An 18,357-nucleotide genomic window follows, 5' to 3' on the forward strand; every position below is an offset into this window, starting at 1 on the left:
CTTGAAATTATGAATTCGTCTAAATTATTTTGGTGTGAATGGGCATATTTTGGGATTGTGTGTGTTAAGGTTATTAAATTGAGGATTGTCTTTAATACTAGAGGTAATACAGGTGATTTTTCGACGTTGAACAAAAAAGAAAAGTGATACACACTCCATAGGAGCTTGCACACATAAGGGCGAAAGGTAGGTAAAAATCCATTTCCAACTACGATACAAGAACCAAATATTTGTGATATAGTAGTATTGAAATATTTACATAACTTTGACAAGAGGCTTATAACACATCATATGATGGTTATGATCGTTGAGGATGTAGTTGCGGAACCTATTGACATCGATTTTCATTAAATATGTTATTCATGAGCATTATCATATACATGCACAACAAGTGATCATGGTTAAAAATTCTGCATGCGAAACATGATTTTAAATTGAATTTTCTTTATAATTGTTTTATTGACCATTACTAGGGCACCAATCCATGTGAGGCATGCTTATGTGATATGTTTGACATCGCGGGTGATACTTTCTGGGTGATTGCAAAGGTAGATAGGGGATGGGCATTTGGTGATCACGAGAGGATGGACTACTCGACTGTGCCCTTGTCATATTATGATTATTGGAGCTGCCGGGTGGGAGACTTCTTGGGTGATCATAGGGGTAGTTAGGGAATGGGCCTCTAGTAGTCACAAGAGGATGATCCACTCGTCGATGTCGCTTTCATATTGGCTATTTGATTATTGATATTAATATTATGCAGAGCTCTGTCCGGTGCAAGTAGGTGGGTGGTCAAGGGCCCAATGAAATGATTTCAAGTCGACTTTGATGAATATTGGAATATGATGCATCTTTATCTTGATGTTTAAAGTAAATGGTATAGTGGCATATATCGTTATTGTTTATATTCATGACATGCATGATTTTTGCTTACTAAACATTGGCTTATATAGTTCTTGCATTGTTGATGAGCCTGAAATGACATAGAGCACGACTAGCTTTGGAGCTCTTATGGGATTCCAAAGTTTGATGTACACGGATGACGAGCTGTAGGGTTATTTTGTGGGCTATTTTTTTGAGCTTATGGTCTATTGTGTTATATGTCGGGGATCTTGTTTTGTATATCTTTTGACATGACCTGTAGACATGCTTATAACCTTAGAATATATATGTTGGATTATGGTGATATGATTTTGGTTCCGATATAATATATGATCGTCACATGGGACTAGGAGTTAACAAACAGGGACATACTTGTGAAAATGCTTATGTTGTATTATCAAGAGAAAAAATATGTGAAATTCTATGTCTATATCGAGTCATCAAGTTCATTCCCATGTAGGGTAATGTATATTTATCTATATAAATGAGGTTGTGACAATTTGCAAGGAAAATCAATTTCCACCAAATCAAGGGAAACTTGGTCACGTGGGAGGGGGAGAATATTTTGTCAAGAAAATTATACCAATCAAACAAGGAAAAAAGATGGAAAATGTCCATTTTCCATGGAAAATTTGTTGTATCAAACAGGGCCTTAGTGTTTCCTTTTCTTTTTAGTATTAAGTTCCATCAAATAGATTTTATTCTCCATTGTAACTTCCCAGATTTCTCATCATAATTTTGATTGTCTTCCTCAATTCTCAATCTCACAATAAGATCTTCGAAGTACCATTTCCATGCCTTTGTGTTTCGGGTAGTTCTTGATATCTTTCTACATTGATCGTAATTTTTCAATAATTATAGGAACCTAGATTGACTTGCTGAGCTTTATTCCTTTTGTATGCATGTCATGTAAGATAATCTTTAACTCTTAGACTAGATTAATCACTATTTTAGAATCCATCATTTTTAAAGTTAAGCAAATTACTAACAACGAATTTTTTGAATCCAACATCTTTCATTTTGTACTTCGTTCCAAGAATTTCAAAAGTAGCTTAGTTGTCTTGACTAAGCTATATATATACTGTATAGTGTGTTGTCAAGACAGTTGATGATGTAATTTCTGCATAAGAAGCCATTGTGACTCTATGCGTTGAACGTTGCTCATCCTTGAGGATTTGTTTCCTACTCATCAATAAGTGAAACATCTTCACTCAAGAATTTTGTCAAATTAAGAATTGTGAGATAGAGCAATATATTTTATTGTCTTTTTTGAAGATCCACTCTGCTGAATTTCCTAGGCTTCTCCCTGTGAGCAATGCTAGAGATACGATGGATGAATAATTACTTGCGATGACGTAATAATTTCATAAGATAAATTAGCACGTAAATAATATTTATCGTCTTAAAATTGTTTTAAAATAATATATAATATATTAATTTGTATTCAAATATATTTAGTAAGTGGAAATTGGATAGACTTTTGACTTATTGAATAAAAGGAATAAAGAAGAAATTAAAATAATTGAGGTAAGAGTTTGACTCTTTCTCATTAAGACGATAATGTCTCTTACTCATGCTAACAGTATTTCGATACTTGTTTCCCAAGATTCAACAACATCGACTTATAATAGTAGCATTTTAAATTAGAAGATATGACGAGCCTACCAATATTTTGATCTCTCTGTGTAAAGTAAATTAAAAATCAAGTCAAACCTATAACTTCAATCAACATTATCAAGCTTAAAAAAAAGGAAAAGTACCAACGAAAAGACAAGGAGGTCAGGCAGTGGATTGCTTATTTTTATTTAACCCAAATTAATCCAATACCAATCTATTTACATTACTTTACATATACATCCATAAAGGAAATGGTGATAGAGAGAAAGAAGAAAAAAGAAAAAGAAAATGAAAATGAAAGACGAAGAAGAAGAAGAGTTAGAAAGTTCGGCAACGTGGTTTAGAAATAAGTGGTTTATGTTATTAAGCTTGAATTCCTCAGTTTCGAAAGGTAAGTAAAATGCTACGAATTGAAAAGTCATGTTAAAATTTAGGATTGTTGAATTTTTAGTTTAAATTCAATTTTATCAAGGAAAATTATTGAATTAAGTATAATAAGCTATGTATTAAGTTAAATGAAAAAAAATTAACCTAAGTTATTAAATGAAGTTTAGATATTGCTCATATATGAAAACATTAAGTTTTGGTATCACCTATTCAATTATCAAAAAAATTTAAAATATTTAATTGATAATCTAAATATCATATCATATTTTAGGTGGCGATACGGATATTGGGATAGCCTTCAACCGAGTTGATTTTGCGTACATAATAAGAGAATGATAAAACTTAATTATTTTCAAGTATTGATAAATTAATTAAACTACTATATCATGTGCAATTATATGTAATTATATGTTCGATTATATGATTATTATTGAAAATTCTTTTACTATGATACATGTAAATTTTAAAGATTGCATATGATACATTTGTGATTTGGTATATGAGACGAGTGATATTGAAATTCACCAGAAAAGTACCACGATTATGTACTTCTTCCAGCTCCCTAAGGGCCCTTGGCCATATTTTATACTATACTGAGGGGTCTTGACCGTGGATTAAGAGGTCTTGATCGTGTACATATAGTTTACTAAGAAGCCTTGGCCATATTTTAGAATTGATTATGAGAGGTCTTTGAGAATTCGCTTCTATTTACGGGGACCCAAGGCCTATGTTAGAAGCAATTAGTCAGAGGGATAGTCTACGTGCATATGACTAGATTATCGACTTCAGTCAGAGGATACATTTTTGGTAGATTTTCGAGTACATTAGTTGTGATGAGATAATGTATAGATTTCAGTTGATGATTATATCATGATAATGAGATTATATTTTTCAGTATTATAAGGATGTTTCACATCTGGATTATTGTTATATGCTGTTATAATGTGAACTGTTAAAGGATGTAAATTCGATTTTCAATCAAATGTATAAATGAAAAAGTATATTTATTTTTGAACTTCTCCACTAATTGAGCTATCAACTCATATATTTTTTCACGATTTTTCTTATCGGGTAGTAGTTGTGTTTTTGTGCATCTTTTGAAATTAAGCCTTTGATTTTGGAGTCAGGGCAACACGACAAAGTTTGCTAATATTGACTCATGTTATAGTATAGTACAACAGGCATTGGCCAGCTGTACTCATACTTATGGTTCTTCCAAGAGATTATTTACTTCGAGATAGGGTGAGAGTTCTAATAGCACTAGATTTCCTTATTGTTAGTTATGTGGAAAACCTCATCCTGGAGCGTGTTTAAAGTTTAAACGGGTGGCTTCTATTATCATTGCAGCCAAGATGGAAACATTAGAAGAAATTGTCCAATTTTATTATAGAATAGTGGTATGTCATAAAGAATATCTCCCCAAAAAGTGATGTTAATACAGGACAAAATCAGATTCAGGGAGATACCTTGGCTAACAAAGTAGGTACAAGCAATATGGTTCAATCCCATACTGCAAGTTGTAGTGATACTAAACTAAAAGGTCAGATAGAACGATCGAAGACCCTTGCATCTGATATAACTATGCAACCGCATAATACAATTCTGGGATGAAGTTTCCAATTTTCGTGAGATCATTTATTTGACTAGAATTCTTATTTTTTTGGTAACTTTTGTATTTTAGGAGTTTAATTCCATTTCAACTAGGTTTTCTAGGTTTTCCTATAATAGGGATATTATTCCACATTGTAATCTAAAGACTCATGCTTGATTTAAAAATTGGGATTTCTTCTTTCAAAACTTTGCTTTAATTACTTGTTCTTGATGGAACAAAACATCGAACTTATCAAGATCTAGAACATCTTGTGGCGTTCAAAACTATCGGGTGTGAATTACACCATGTGTAATCAAAGGGTTCTACAATCTTCATTATTGTTGGGTTTCTTAATTCACTGTATTAGGTTCCAATACACAAATTCGGGTGTAATTTCTTAAGTCACGTGAGTTAGTTTCATATCTTTTGAATCCTTAGTTCACTATTTGCGAGTTGGGTCGAAAACCTTGGTGTATTTGGCTTTTTTGGGATTTGTGACAATCTCCTGTAGGTTCCGTAGTGTTCATTGCTATGCGAGTTCGCATTAGTTGGTATCAAAGCCAAGGCTCCAAAGTCAAGGTTATATCCCTTTTATTTTTGTTGAGTCTTGGTTATTTTGGCTAATGTGATTGATACGAATGCTAGCAGAAGAAATTCGAAGAATATATTTCCATAAGAACTACAAGGTATACAATTAGATTGGGATATTGAGTTCACTATAGATATGATTCCAAGAACTGTACCTATTTCATGGGCACCATATAGAATGGCTCCAACATAACTGAAAGACAAGGGCTTTATTAGGTGTTCATTGCTATGCGAGTTCGCATTAGTTGGTATCAAAGCCAAGGCTCCAAAGTCAAGGTTATATCCCTTTTATTTTTGTTGAGTCTTGGTTATTCATTTTTCCATGTTTTCATTTTGTGTTTTTGGTACTTTTCAATTGTTGTGAGTCTTTGATCCATTAAAATCCCGTCAAAATTGTTGTTTTTGGGCTAATTTAGCATTTAAATCAATTTTTGTCTATTTTGCTGGATTCATAGTCAAGTTTTCTATCAAGAGTTAAAAAAAAGGAGTCACAAAAAAAAAGAGTCAAAAAAAGAAAAGAAAGAATCAAGTTCAAGTAGGAAGCAATACTCAAATCAACATGTTGGAGGAGTGATGCATTGGTTTGAAAGGTTGTTATTGGATATAGGAGATAGGCTAGATAGGCTTGGTATGAAACTCGCTAAATTTCATATGGGGGCAATGTGTAGAAGTGTCTAATGTGAGGAGGAAGAGTAAACTGGAGCCTAGATTGACGTTCGTGATATGTATGGATATGGACAATTATCACTTTAAACCCTAGTTTCACAATATGACAACACACCTCAATTGTGACGAATCAATGTTCCTAAGTCCATCCAATACTCTCTCTCGAGACGTATCGAACATATTTCTACATACCACCGATCTATATTTCTATGACAAGAGCATATGTAAAAATGCATGCGATGTTATGAACAATTAAAGATTCACGTAGGGCATAGCGGTAGACTTCTATCCTCTATCGGACCCTACGATGATTTATATTATGTCAAATCTATTCCAATTCTCTCAAATGCTAGAATAAATCACCCAAATTCACACAATTACGAGCCCTTAATTGCGGAAACATTAATTGCATAAAAAGTTAAAGTTAGTTGTGAGCACATTTGTGGACTGTGCTATAATTTGTTGGGATCAGTTGATAACATCTAGGTGGAGGAATTATGGGATGCCTATTGAAACTTGGGATGAGTTGAGGGCTATCATGAGGAAGCGATATGTGCTTAATCACTACTATAGATATTGGAGAGTTAGGTGTGAAAAGGGGTTTAGAGAGGAGCCTAGAAAATGTGATGGAGTTGATTATCCAATAGAAGAAAAAACACCTATTGCGAAGCATATGCGTAATACAACAAGTGAGTTAGTTGGTTGGAATTTCAAATTAGAATTATCAAAGCTTTGTGACAAGGTTAATTCTCAAATTGATCATATGAAGGTACATGAGAACGAGAGAGAAAATTGTGAGGTAGCTAAATGTGAGAAAAAAATGAGAAGGGTCACAAGAGAGTGAAAGGGAAGTTGAGAGTGAAAATGAGAAGGGAGAAGTGGAGCTACAAGAGGAAAAAGAAAGAGGGTCTTCGGTGATAAAAGAAAAGTCCAAAGTGAACTTACGTCAAAGGAAAGTGGAATAGAGGGCCTTTAACGAGAACTGATAATTCCCTCCTTAGTTTAACTATTTCTATTTTGTAGGTTAACAAAGACTTGATTCTAGAAATCAATCATGTTGGAATACCACCCAACTCGAGATGAGCATCAATTTGGAAATCAACTTGTGGAAGGAACTGATCAACAATCGTATCTTAGCTTGGAAATTTTTTATTTACGAAGGCTAACTTTGTAATTCTCGAGGAAGTGAAGGAGTTTCAAAGACCATGGAATGAATTCATATGTAGTGGATTGAAACACCAAGGTGATATTCCGAGAAACATGCATCTATTTGAAGTGGCATTGCTACAATTGCCTAGGCCAAGCAAAGCAAGGAGAGTGCACGGTAATTTATCAATTGAAATTATTCTTGGAGCCTCACATACTTGCAAGAGGAAGCCATTGAAGCATACAGACTTTGATCATTGTGGAGGTGATTGGGTTTACATCGAAAAGAGACACAAATTCAAAAGAGCTCCAAATTTTATCCGAGAGGAGATGAACTATTTCAAATCATTGCATTGATTGGCAGCAAGGGTTACAACTTGGGTCTAGAATCGAGGTCGAATCCTTTTGAAGAGAAAGGGGATGATATGATCTAGGATAGGCCACTAACGAACGAGGCTTCTATGCAATTGACGAAAGGCTAAAGACAAGATTTGAACTTGATTGGAACTTACAAAACCAAGATTCAAGCTAACAAGCCATGCAAATTATTTGTTCGAGTTATGGAGTCCAAAATGTTGAAGTTTACAAGCTAAAAAACAACCTATATATTGGTCATGAAGGTGAAATCATGTTTGGTGTGTAGGATTCAAAGATTTGGATGATATATGGAAAATCAAGTGGCGTGGATTAAAACGGACATAACTTTCATCTCGGGTGTCGGATTTTTGCCCATGAGTACAATCCGGAATAATCATGAAATTTTTCTGCACATGAAAGTGTTGGTGTTGAAATTTAAGCTATGCAACCACATATCTTAAAAGTCATGCGACCACATACCCTTATACTGAGACAAAATTAAAGCCTGAAGAATGAACATATGATATAACTATGCAGCCGCATAGTGCAATTCTGGGACGAAGTTTCCAATTTTCACGAGATCTTTTATTTGACTAGAATTCTTAATTTTTTTTTGGTAACTTTTGTATTTTTAAGTGTTTATTTCCATTTCAACTAGGTTTTCTAGATTTTCCTATAAATAGGGATATTATTCCACATTGTAATTTGAAGACTTTTGCTTGATTTAAAAATTGGGATTTCTTTTCTCAAAACTTTGCTTTAATTACTTGTTCTTGATAAAACAAAACATCAAACTTATCAAGATTTAGGACATCTTGTGGCATTCAAAACTATCGATTGTGAATTACAACACGTGTAATCAAGAGGTTCTACAATCTTTGCTATTGTCGGGTTTTTTGATTCATTGTCTTGGGTTCAAATCCCTAAATTCGGGTGTGATTTCGTAAGTGTGATTAAGAGGTCATTAGTTTCATATACTTTTGGTTGTTTAGTTCACTATTTATGGGTTGGACCCAAAACCTTGGTGTATTTGGCGTTATTGGGATTTGTAACAATTTCTTGTGGGTTCCGTAGTGTTCGTTATGATGCGAGTTCACATCAATTTGGGTGGAAAGAAAATGAATTCAAGGGGATTGAATTGCCTAGAGCTTGTTTTACTGAAAATTTTCAATTAAATATGTTTGATTGGTACAATTTTTTCCCTGAAAAATGTTGAAATTTTTGATCTTCTGGAGTTCGTTTGGTTTAGTTTTCCATGAAAACTCTCAATTAAAGGGATAGAATTTGTTTTCATTGCCAAATAAAAAATTGGAAATTGATTTCTCATAGTTTGTGTAATATCTCGAACTTCGCATTTTACATTTGTTCGATATGATTCATGCATTTCATGTTAATTACAATGTCATTTGCATCAATTTTTGAATTGCTTTATCTTAGAACAGTGCACTCGATCATCGAGGCTTTAAAATCTTTATATGGTGATCATCTTTAACTCCTCAACCTAGGTGGTGAATTTTACATTGAGCTATGATAGAACATTAGGTTAACTAAATGTTGGAGATTGGCTTGGTAAGAAATGTAAAATCGAAAAGGTCAAAAATTAGTATCGACAAAAATTCAAACTTTCCATTTGGTTGACCAAGGTCATCTTAAATCCTAGATAGGTAATTGACATATTTGGGACATGATTCATGAAGTGACATGATCACGACTCAATAATATGTATTTTATATGACGTTATAAATATTGAGGTGGTAATTGTTGAAATCGGTCGAGAATCGGGAGTTAATAGGGTAAGTAAACGTCAAAATAAGCCAAGGATACTTGATTTGTACCTGCAAAAATAGATATAAAATCAGATTTTAACTACAAATGACCACATCATGCTTGGGATATTTGTCATTTTAACACTCAATTTCTTTAACCTTCAGGCATGATCTCGTGTAGGATGGATATAGATATCTTATAAGGCATAAACAAATCTAAATACAATGGTAGAAAGGTCAAATATTGTAGCAAGAGGCCACCTCCTGCTTATTACTCACCAACTTGATGTGGCTACATCCCACAAAATCCTTGAGTCTTTAAGCAAGAAACACGACCTCAACCTCTTAAGGCTCGCTTATTTACCTCCTAGATAATATATTAGCTCCCTTATCTAATCCCTAAGTGATTTCAAGTGAAAAAGAGAGTGAAAGAGCTAAAGAGAGATAGAAACAGGAAGTTGGAATTTCTGAACTGCTGAGTTCACGATTTTGAGGTTTGTATCCATTATTTCTTGAGGGGTTTATAATTTCTTGAACATCTAAACTTGCATGTGATTAGGTTGGAGTGTTGTTGATGATTTTAAAATACCAAAATAGGGGTAATTAATTAAAAGAATTTGAAAGAAAATAATCTGGATAGAGATGAGGATTTGCTAGAATTGAATGGTTTCAATCTTGATTTTGGATGATAGTTAGAGTGTAACTTATTCATATCAATATGAATGTTTTTATATGCAAGCATGAAGTATAGAAATGATGTTAATGGCCTAGAGTTTTGTTGGTAGCATACTAATAAAATGGAAAACCGAAAACTGTCACAAGGAAAATAAAACTGCTGATTTGGTGTAGTGAAAATGGGATGGTTTTTTAGGCTGAAAACACTTCATTTTTCACGACTTTAAGGCATGATTACCTTAAGGGGGTGAAAAAGAACTGGAAAAATAGTTGGACGGTGATGGAAACCTGAAAAACAGATTCTGTCCATTTCCTTGTTTAATGTCGTTTCAAACTTTACATATCCATTAATCATCTCTTAGGCCTATGACATAGATTCTAAGGAGTACTAGGTTCTTGACAATAATTGGATGACGTTGACATTCATAATTGGACTCAAGAAATGGTGAGATTTATGGGGCTAGTTTGTAATGCAATCAGTGACTTGAAATTATGAATTCGTCTAAATTATTTTGGTGTGAATGGGCATATTTTGGGATTGTGTGTGTTAAGGTTATTAAATTGAGGATTGTCTTTAATACTAGAGGTAATACAGGTGATTTTTCGACGTTGAACAAAAAAGAAAAGTGATACACACTCCATAGGAGCTTGCACACATAAGGGTGAAAGGTAGGTAAAAATCCATTTCCAACTACGATACAAGAACCAAATATTTGTGATATAGTAGTATTGAAATATTTACATAACTTTGACAAGAGGCTTATTACACATCATATGATGGTTATGATCGTTGAGGATGTAGTTGCGGAACCTATTGACATCGATTTTCATTAAATATGTTATTCATGAGCATTATCATATGCATGCACAACAAGTGATCATGGTTAAAAATTCTGCATGCGAAACATGATTTTAAATTGAATTTTCTTTATAATTGTTTTATTGACCATTACTAGGGCACCAATCCATGTGAGGCATGCTTATGTGATATGTTTGACATCGCGGGTGATACTTTCTAGGTGATTGCAAAGGTAGACAGGGGATGGGCATTTGGTGATCACGAGAGGATGGACTACTCGACTGTGCCCTTGTCATATTATGATTATTGGAGCTGCCGGGTGGGAGACTTCTTGGGTGATCATAGGGGTAGTTAGGGAATAGGCCTCTAGTGGTCACAAGAGGATGATCCACTCGTCGATGTCGCTTTCATATTGGCTATTTGATTATTGATATTAATATTATGCAGAGCTCTGTCCGGTGCAAGTAGGTGGGTGGTCAAGGGCCCAATGAAATGATTTCAAGTCGACTTTGATGAATATTGGAATATGATGCATCTTTATCGTGATGTTTAAAGTAAATGGTATAGTGGCATATATCGTTATTGTTTATATTCATGACATGCATGATTTTTACTTACTAAACATTGGCTTATATAGTTCTTGCATTGTTGATGAGCCTGAAATGACATAGAGCACGACTAGCTTTGGAGCTCTTATGGGATTCCAAAGTTTGATGTACACGGATGACGAGCTGTAGGGTTATTTTGTGGGCTATTTTTTTGAGCTTATGGTCTATTGTGTTATATGTCGGGGATCTTGTTTTGTATATCTTTTGACATGACCTGTAGACATGCTTATAACCTTAGAATATATATGTTGGATTATGGTGATATGATTTTGGTTCCGATATAATATATGATCGTCACATGGGACTAGGAGTTAACAAACAGGGACATACTTGTGAAAATGCTTATGTTGTATTATCAAGAGAAAAAATATGTGAAATTCTATGTCTAGATCAAGTCATCAAGTTCATTCCATGTAGGGTAATGTATATTTATCTATATAAATGAGGTTGTGACAATTTGCAAGGAAAATCAATTTCCACCAAATCAAGGGAAACTTGGTCACGTGGGAGGGGGAGAATATTTTGTCAAGAAAATTATACCAATCAAACAAGGAAAAAAGATGGAAAATGTCCATTTTCCATGGAAAATTTGTTGTATCAAACAGGGCCTTAGTGTTTCCTTTTCTTTTTAGTATTAAGTTCCATCAAATAGATTTTATTCTCCATTGTAACTTCCCAGATTTCTCATCATAATTTTGATTGTCTTCCTCAATTCTCAATCTCACAATAAGATCTTCGAAGTACCATTTCCATACCTTTGTGTTTCGGGTAGTTCTTGATATCTTTCTACATTGATCGTAATTTTTCAATAATTATAGGAACCTAGATTGACTTGCTGAGCTTTATTCCTTTTGTATGTATGTCATGTAAGATAATCTTTAACTCTTAGACTAGATTAATCACTATTTTAGAATCCATCATTTTTAAAGTTAAGCAAATTACTAACAACGAATTTTTTGAATCCAACATCTTTCATTTGTACTTCGTTCCAAGAATTTCAAAAGTAGCTTAGTTGTCTTGACTAAGCTATATATATACTGTATAGTGTGTTGTCAAGACAGTTGATGATGTAATTTCTGCATAAGAAGCCATTGTGACTCTATGCGTTGAACGTTGCTCATCCTTGAGGATTTGTTTCTTACTCATCAATAAGTGAAACATCTTCACTCAAGAATTTTGGCAAATTAAGAATTGTGAGATAGAGCAATATATTTTATTGTCTTTTTTGAAGATCCACTCTGCTGAATTTCCTAGGCTTCTCCCTGTGAGCAATGCTAGAGATACGATGGATGAATAATTACTTGTGATGACGTAATAATTTCATAAGATAAATTAGCACGTAAATAATATTTATCGTCTTAAAATTGTTTTAAAATAATATATAATATATTAATTTGTATTCAAATATATTTAGTAAGTGGAAATTGGATAGAATTTTGACTTATTGAATAAAAGGAATAAAGAAGAAATTAAAATAATTGAGGTAAGAGTTTGACTCTTTCTCATTAAGACGATAATGTCTCTTACTCATGCTAACAGTATTTAGATACTTGTTTCCCAAGATTCAACAACATCGACTTATAATAGTAGCATTCTAAATTAGAAGATATGACGAGCCTACCAATATTTTGATCTCTCTGTGTAAAGTAAATTAAAAATCAAGTCAAACCTATAACTTCAATCAACATTATCAAGCTTAAAAAAAAAGGAAAAGTACCAACGAAAAGACAAGGAGGTCAGGCAGTGGATTGCTTATTTTTATTTAACCCAAATTAATCCAATACCAATCTATTTACATTACTTTACATATACGTCCATAAAGGAAATAGTGATAGAGAGAAAGAAGAAAAAAGAAAAAGAAAATGAAAATGAAAGACGAAGAAGAAGAAGAGTTAGAAAGTTCGGCAACGTGGTTTAGAAATAAGTGGTTTATGTTATTAAGCTTGAATTCCTCAGTTTCGAAAGGTAAGTAAAATGCTACGAATTGAAAAGTCATGTTAAAATTTAGGATTGTTGAATTTTTAGTTTAAATTCAATTTTATCAAGGAAAATTATTGAATTAAGTATAATAAGCTATGTATTAAGTTAAATGAAAAAAAATTAACCTAAGTTATTAAATGAAGTTTAGATATTGCTCATATATGAAAATATTAAGTTTTGGTATCACCTATTCAATTATCAAAAAAATTTAAAATATTTAATTGATAATCTAAATATCATATCATATTTTAGGTGGCGATACGGATATTGGGATAGCCTCCAACCGAGTTGATTTTGCGTACATAATAAGAGAGTGATAAAACTTAATTATTTTCAAGTATTGATAAATTAATTAAACTACTATATTATGTGCAATTATATGTAATTATATGTTCGATTATATGATTATTATTGAAAATTCTTTTACTATGATACATGTAAATTTTAAAGATTGAATATGATACATTTGTGATTTGGTATATGAGACGAGTGATATTGAAATTCACCAGAAAAGTACCACGATTATGTACTTCTTCCAGCTCCCTAAGGGCCCTTGGCCGTATTTTATACTATACGAGGGGTCTTGACCGTGGATTAAGAGGTCTTGATCGTGTACATATAGTTTACTAAGAAGCCTTGGCCATATTTTAGAATTGATTATGAGAGGTCTTTGAGAATTCACTTCTATTTACGGGGACCCAAGGCCTATGTTAGAAGCAATTAGTTAGAGGGATAGTCTACGTGCATATGACTAGATTATCGACTTCAGTCAGAGGATACATATTTGGTAGATTTTCGAGTACATTAGTTGTGATGAGATAATGTATAGATTTCAGTTGATGATTATATCATGATAATGAGATTATATTTTTCAGTATTATAAGGATGTTTCACATCTGGATTATTGTTATATGCTGTTATAATGTGAACTGTTAAAGGATGTAAATTCGATTTTCAATCAAATGTATAAATGAAAAAGTATATTTATTTTTGAACTTCTCCACTAATTGAGCTATCAACTCATATATTTTTTCACGATTTTTCTTATCGGGTAGTAGTTGTGTTTTTGTGCATCTTTTGAAATTAAGCCTTTGATTTTGGAGTCAGGGCAACACGACAAAGTTTGCTAATATTGACTCATGTTATAGTATAGTACAACAGGCATTGGCCAGCTGTACTCATACTTATGGTTCTTCCAAGAGATTATTTACTTCGAGATAGGGTGAGAGTTCTAATAGCACTAGATTTCCTTATTGTCAGTTATGTGGAAAACCTCATCCTGAAGCGTGTTTAAAGTTTAAACGGGTGGCTTCTATTATCATTGCAGCCAAGATGGAAACATTAGAAGAAATTGTCCAATTTTATTATAGAATAGTGGTATGTCATAAAGAATATCTCCCCAAAAAGTGATGTTAATACAGGACAAAATCAGATTCAGGGAGATACCTTGGCTAACAAAGTAGGTACAAGCAATATGGTTCAATCCCATACTGCAAGTTGTAGTGATACTAAACTAAAAGGTCAGATAGAACGATCGAAGACCCAAGGTAAAGCTTTTGCTATGACTGAGCAAGCAAGTTAAGAGTCATCAGATATTATTATGGGTATGTTGTCTATTTTTGATAGAGATGCTTGTATTTTGATTGATCCTAGATCTATACATTCTGTTATTTCATTTGAACTCACGTTACATGTGATCCAAAAACTAGAACCTTTAGGCATTTGTTTGGTAACTGGTAGGTAAATCACTATTGACAGACACTATATATCGAGACTGTGAGATTAAGGTAGATGAGCACGAGTTGAAGCCAGATTTGATACCTTTTGTCATACATGATCTTGGTGTTAGTTTGGGTATGGACTTTTTGGCTACAAATTGAGCTTCAGTTGATTGTTTTCGAAAGGAGGTTGTGTTTAGACAATTGGGACAACTTGAAGTTATGTTCAATGGACAGTGTAAAATTTTACCACCATTGATGTTAGAAGATTCTCAATAAGGGCCGTCATGCATATTTGGCTAATGTGATTGATACGAATGCTAGCAAAAGAAATTCGAAGAATATATTTCCATAAGAACTACAAGGTATACAATTAGATTGGGATATTGAGTTCACTACAGATATGATTCCAAGAACTGTACCTATTTCATGGGCACCATATAGAATGGCTCCAACATAACTGAAAGACAAGGGCTTTATTAGACCTAGTGTATTGTTCACAAAATATTTTCTTTCGATTTTAAACTACCGCAAGTGTACGGTTCGTTAACAAGTAATAGAGTGGATTCAATTAATCCGAATATCATCCCACAGAGATTGATTAGTTCAAATTTTATCTAACGTAGCCTTAACCGAAACTGGATTGCCAAAGTGGATGTGAACCTAAGTAAAACCCTAATTTTAAAAAGAAACCCTAATTACGCAAATTCAATGAGTGAATTGAAATTAAGACTCAAAATAATATTTTAACACTCTAGAATAAAACTAAATGTTGAGAACGCACGTTGTTATAATCAATAGAAATTAAACACACTAGGATCACGATTTCCCATACAATTATCACTTTAAACCCTAGTTTCACAATATGGCAACACACCTCAATTGTGACGAATCAATGTTCCTAAGTCCATCCAATACTCTCTCTCGAGACGTATCGAACATATTTCTACATACCACCGACCTATATTTCTATGACAAGAGCATATGTAAAAATGCATGCGATGTTATGAACAATTAAAGATTCACGTAGGGCATAGCGGTAGACTTCTATCCTCTATCGGACCCTACGATGATTTATATTATGTCAAATCTATTCCAATTCTCTCAAATGCTAGAATAAATCACCCAAATTCACACAATTACGAGCCCTTAATTGCGGAAACATTAATTGCATATAAATCATTCAAAACAATAAAAATGTGTCTTAATGTCAAATTGCAAAACTAGGATATTAAAATTCAAATTACATGGTTCATCGATCTCCTAGCACATGAAAATCTAGCCTAGCATGGTTAAAATAACAAAATACATTAGGTTTTGAGTAATAAGCATCACCGGATTATAAAAGCTTGAAGAAATCTTGAAATTCTACATGCCAATCTTCGTTCTTGCGCTCCAAATCCTCTTCAAGAAGTGTTTTTCTGCCTCCCAGTGCATTCTCCTCGTTTCTCGACCTTTTTTGATATTTATATCGTGTGAATATTAGGTTACCAAAGGAGTTTTAATCGTATAAGGAAAGAAAATTTTCGCATCGAGAAGACTACCATGCGACCGCATGGTTATTCCATGTTTCATCAAAAATTTTCTGCATTCAGTCGTGCGGCCGCACGAGAGTTCTACCATGCGGTCGCATGGTAGACTCCAACTTCTATTATCTTCAATTTAGTCCCTTTACTTGAATCTTTCACTTCTGGGCCTCTTTTCTTCACTCTTTCCATTCCATCATCCTAAGACATCATCAATTGGCATTTGGTTCAATCAATTCCTTGATTTGTTCATCGGGTCAACTTTTGGGTAATTACAACTTGGTCCTTGAACTTTCACTTTGTGTCATTTTAGTCCTTTTCGCGTCTTTTCTCATGACTTTCACCATATTCATAGGTGTTCCCTATAATCCACAAATGTAATGAGATTAAGTCACAATTCAATCATTATGCTCGTTATCAAGTCATGTTTATGACTTAAATAAGTGTGCAAAAACACAATTATCAAACCCCCCAAACTTGAACTATTGTTTGTCCTCAAACAAGATAGTGATTTACTTCTGAACAAACATGACTTAATATCATGCTGTGACTTAGGATTGGACTAAGTATTTTACTTTATGAAAATTTATCAGTGCAAAAATGACATCAACCTTTACCTGTTAAATGCAAATCGACGTGCGTGTGTGAATTCATGCCAACATATCAGGTTCATGATGAATTTGAGTCTCGAACCCAAGTGGTCAAATGTATCCTTACTCGCTTGAGAGATACACAACCCTCCAAACTTATTCTTTTCACTCAAATATCCCGGGGTTGTGTTTTAAAATTAGGAGTTTATATAGTTGTAGTTCTCACCCTCTCATAGTTTGGATTAATCTCACTATCACAAGTTTACATTTCAACAAGCGAAGGCTCTCCCAAGTTTGATTGCTTCGACACTTGAGATTAAAACTAAGTTACTTGCCTCGCCTCAAAGTTATAGTTTCTTCAACCAAATGTCCAAGAGTTTTTCTTCATATTATTGGCTCTCTTTTGTTTTTCTCACTTTTCTCTAATTTTTCTGATTTATTATTATTTTTATTATCATCTTCTCATTTACTTTCTATATAACCCATATAACGAGCTTTAGGCCAGTGACTTCCAAACCAATAGGCTTTAGAGCACCAGGTTTTAAACCCTTGCAGGCTTATTCACTCGAGTTATAAAGGCTCGATCAGATAACTTTTTAATTAACCTCTTTCCCTCTTACTTTCTATATGACCCTTTTAGCGAGCTTTAGACCGGTGATTCCCAAGCCAGTTGACCTTAAGGCACCAGATTTTGAAATATCCTTACATGCTTACTTGCTCGAGTCATAAAGGTATGAAAAGAAGTGTCTCATTCTCACAAATTTATTTTATGCCCTTATTGTTCTAGACATTTAGTTTCCAAAATCAACTCCTAATTTAAGATTTTCACCTAATCTTCAGCTCACTGGTCTAGGCAATCCACAGAATAAAATTTATGCACGGAGCCTCCACTCATCTCAATGCTCTCCTATAATAACTCAACCATCACCAAACTATCTTTAGGCAGTTTACGGTTTAATTCAATAAAAGGTTATCATTCTTTTCCTATTTTGTGCTCAAACTCCTGTCGTTCACCCAATATGTAAAGCATGAATAGTGTGCACAGATAATGTCAAGTGTTGCATCAACAAGTATCAGTTAGCCTAATTGCACCAGATCCAAAGTTTTTGCAGTTTAAACTAGTCCAATTATAACATCATAGCTAGCAAAATTATCAAGCTCACACAAGCATGTATGAAAATAATTAAAGCAAAACTGAATAAAGTGCACATATTTTTTTTATCTATTCACTCATCATGCACACACTGTGGAATGTAGATACCGATGAACACAGATACTTAGTTAAAATTATGTCACCCCAAACTTATTTAATACATTGTCCTCAATGTAAAATTAACAGAAGATTAAAGATAAAATTTTGCGGACAACATGAAAAAGAAAAGTCAAAATGTGGTAAATAGTACTTCCCCTATATCAAAATGGATGAGATGGCGTGAAACTGGGTCCTGATGTACCATCATC

At 33.5% G+C, this 18,357-nt stretch overlaps 1 protein-coding gene across 1 annotated transcript in view; it reads right to left on the reverse strand.

Annotated features, from left to right (window-relative positions):
- Positions 1-16,615: 16,615 nt before the first annotated feature.
- LOC111386514 overlaps positions 16,616-18,357 on the reverse strand; it is a 6,129-nt gene continuing 4,387 nt past the window's right edge. Inside the window, exon 2 of the mRNA XM_023010980.1 lies at positions 16,616-16,668. Within this exon, the coding sequence (XP_022866748.1) occupies positions 16,616-16,668 (53 nt within the window). The remainder of the gene's footprint in view (positions 16,669-18,357) is intronic.

Source organism: Olea europaea, unplaced genomic scaffold (genome assembly GCF_002742605.1).
Source record: "Olea europaea var. sylvestris unplaced genomic scaffold, O_europaea_v1 scaffold3582, whole genome shotgun sequence".
Lineage (NCBI taxonomy): Eukaryota > Viridiplantae > Streptophyta > Magnoliopsida > Lamiales > Oleaceae > Olea > Olea europaea.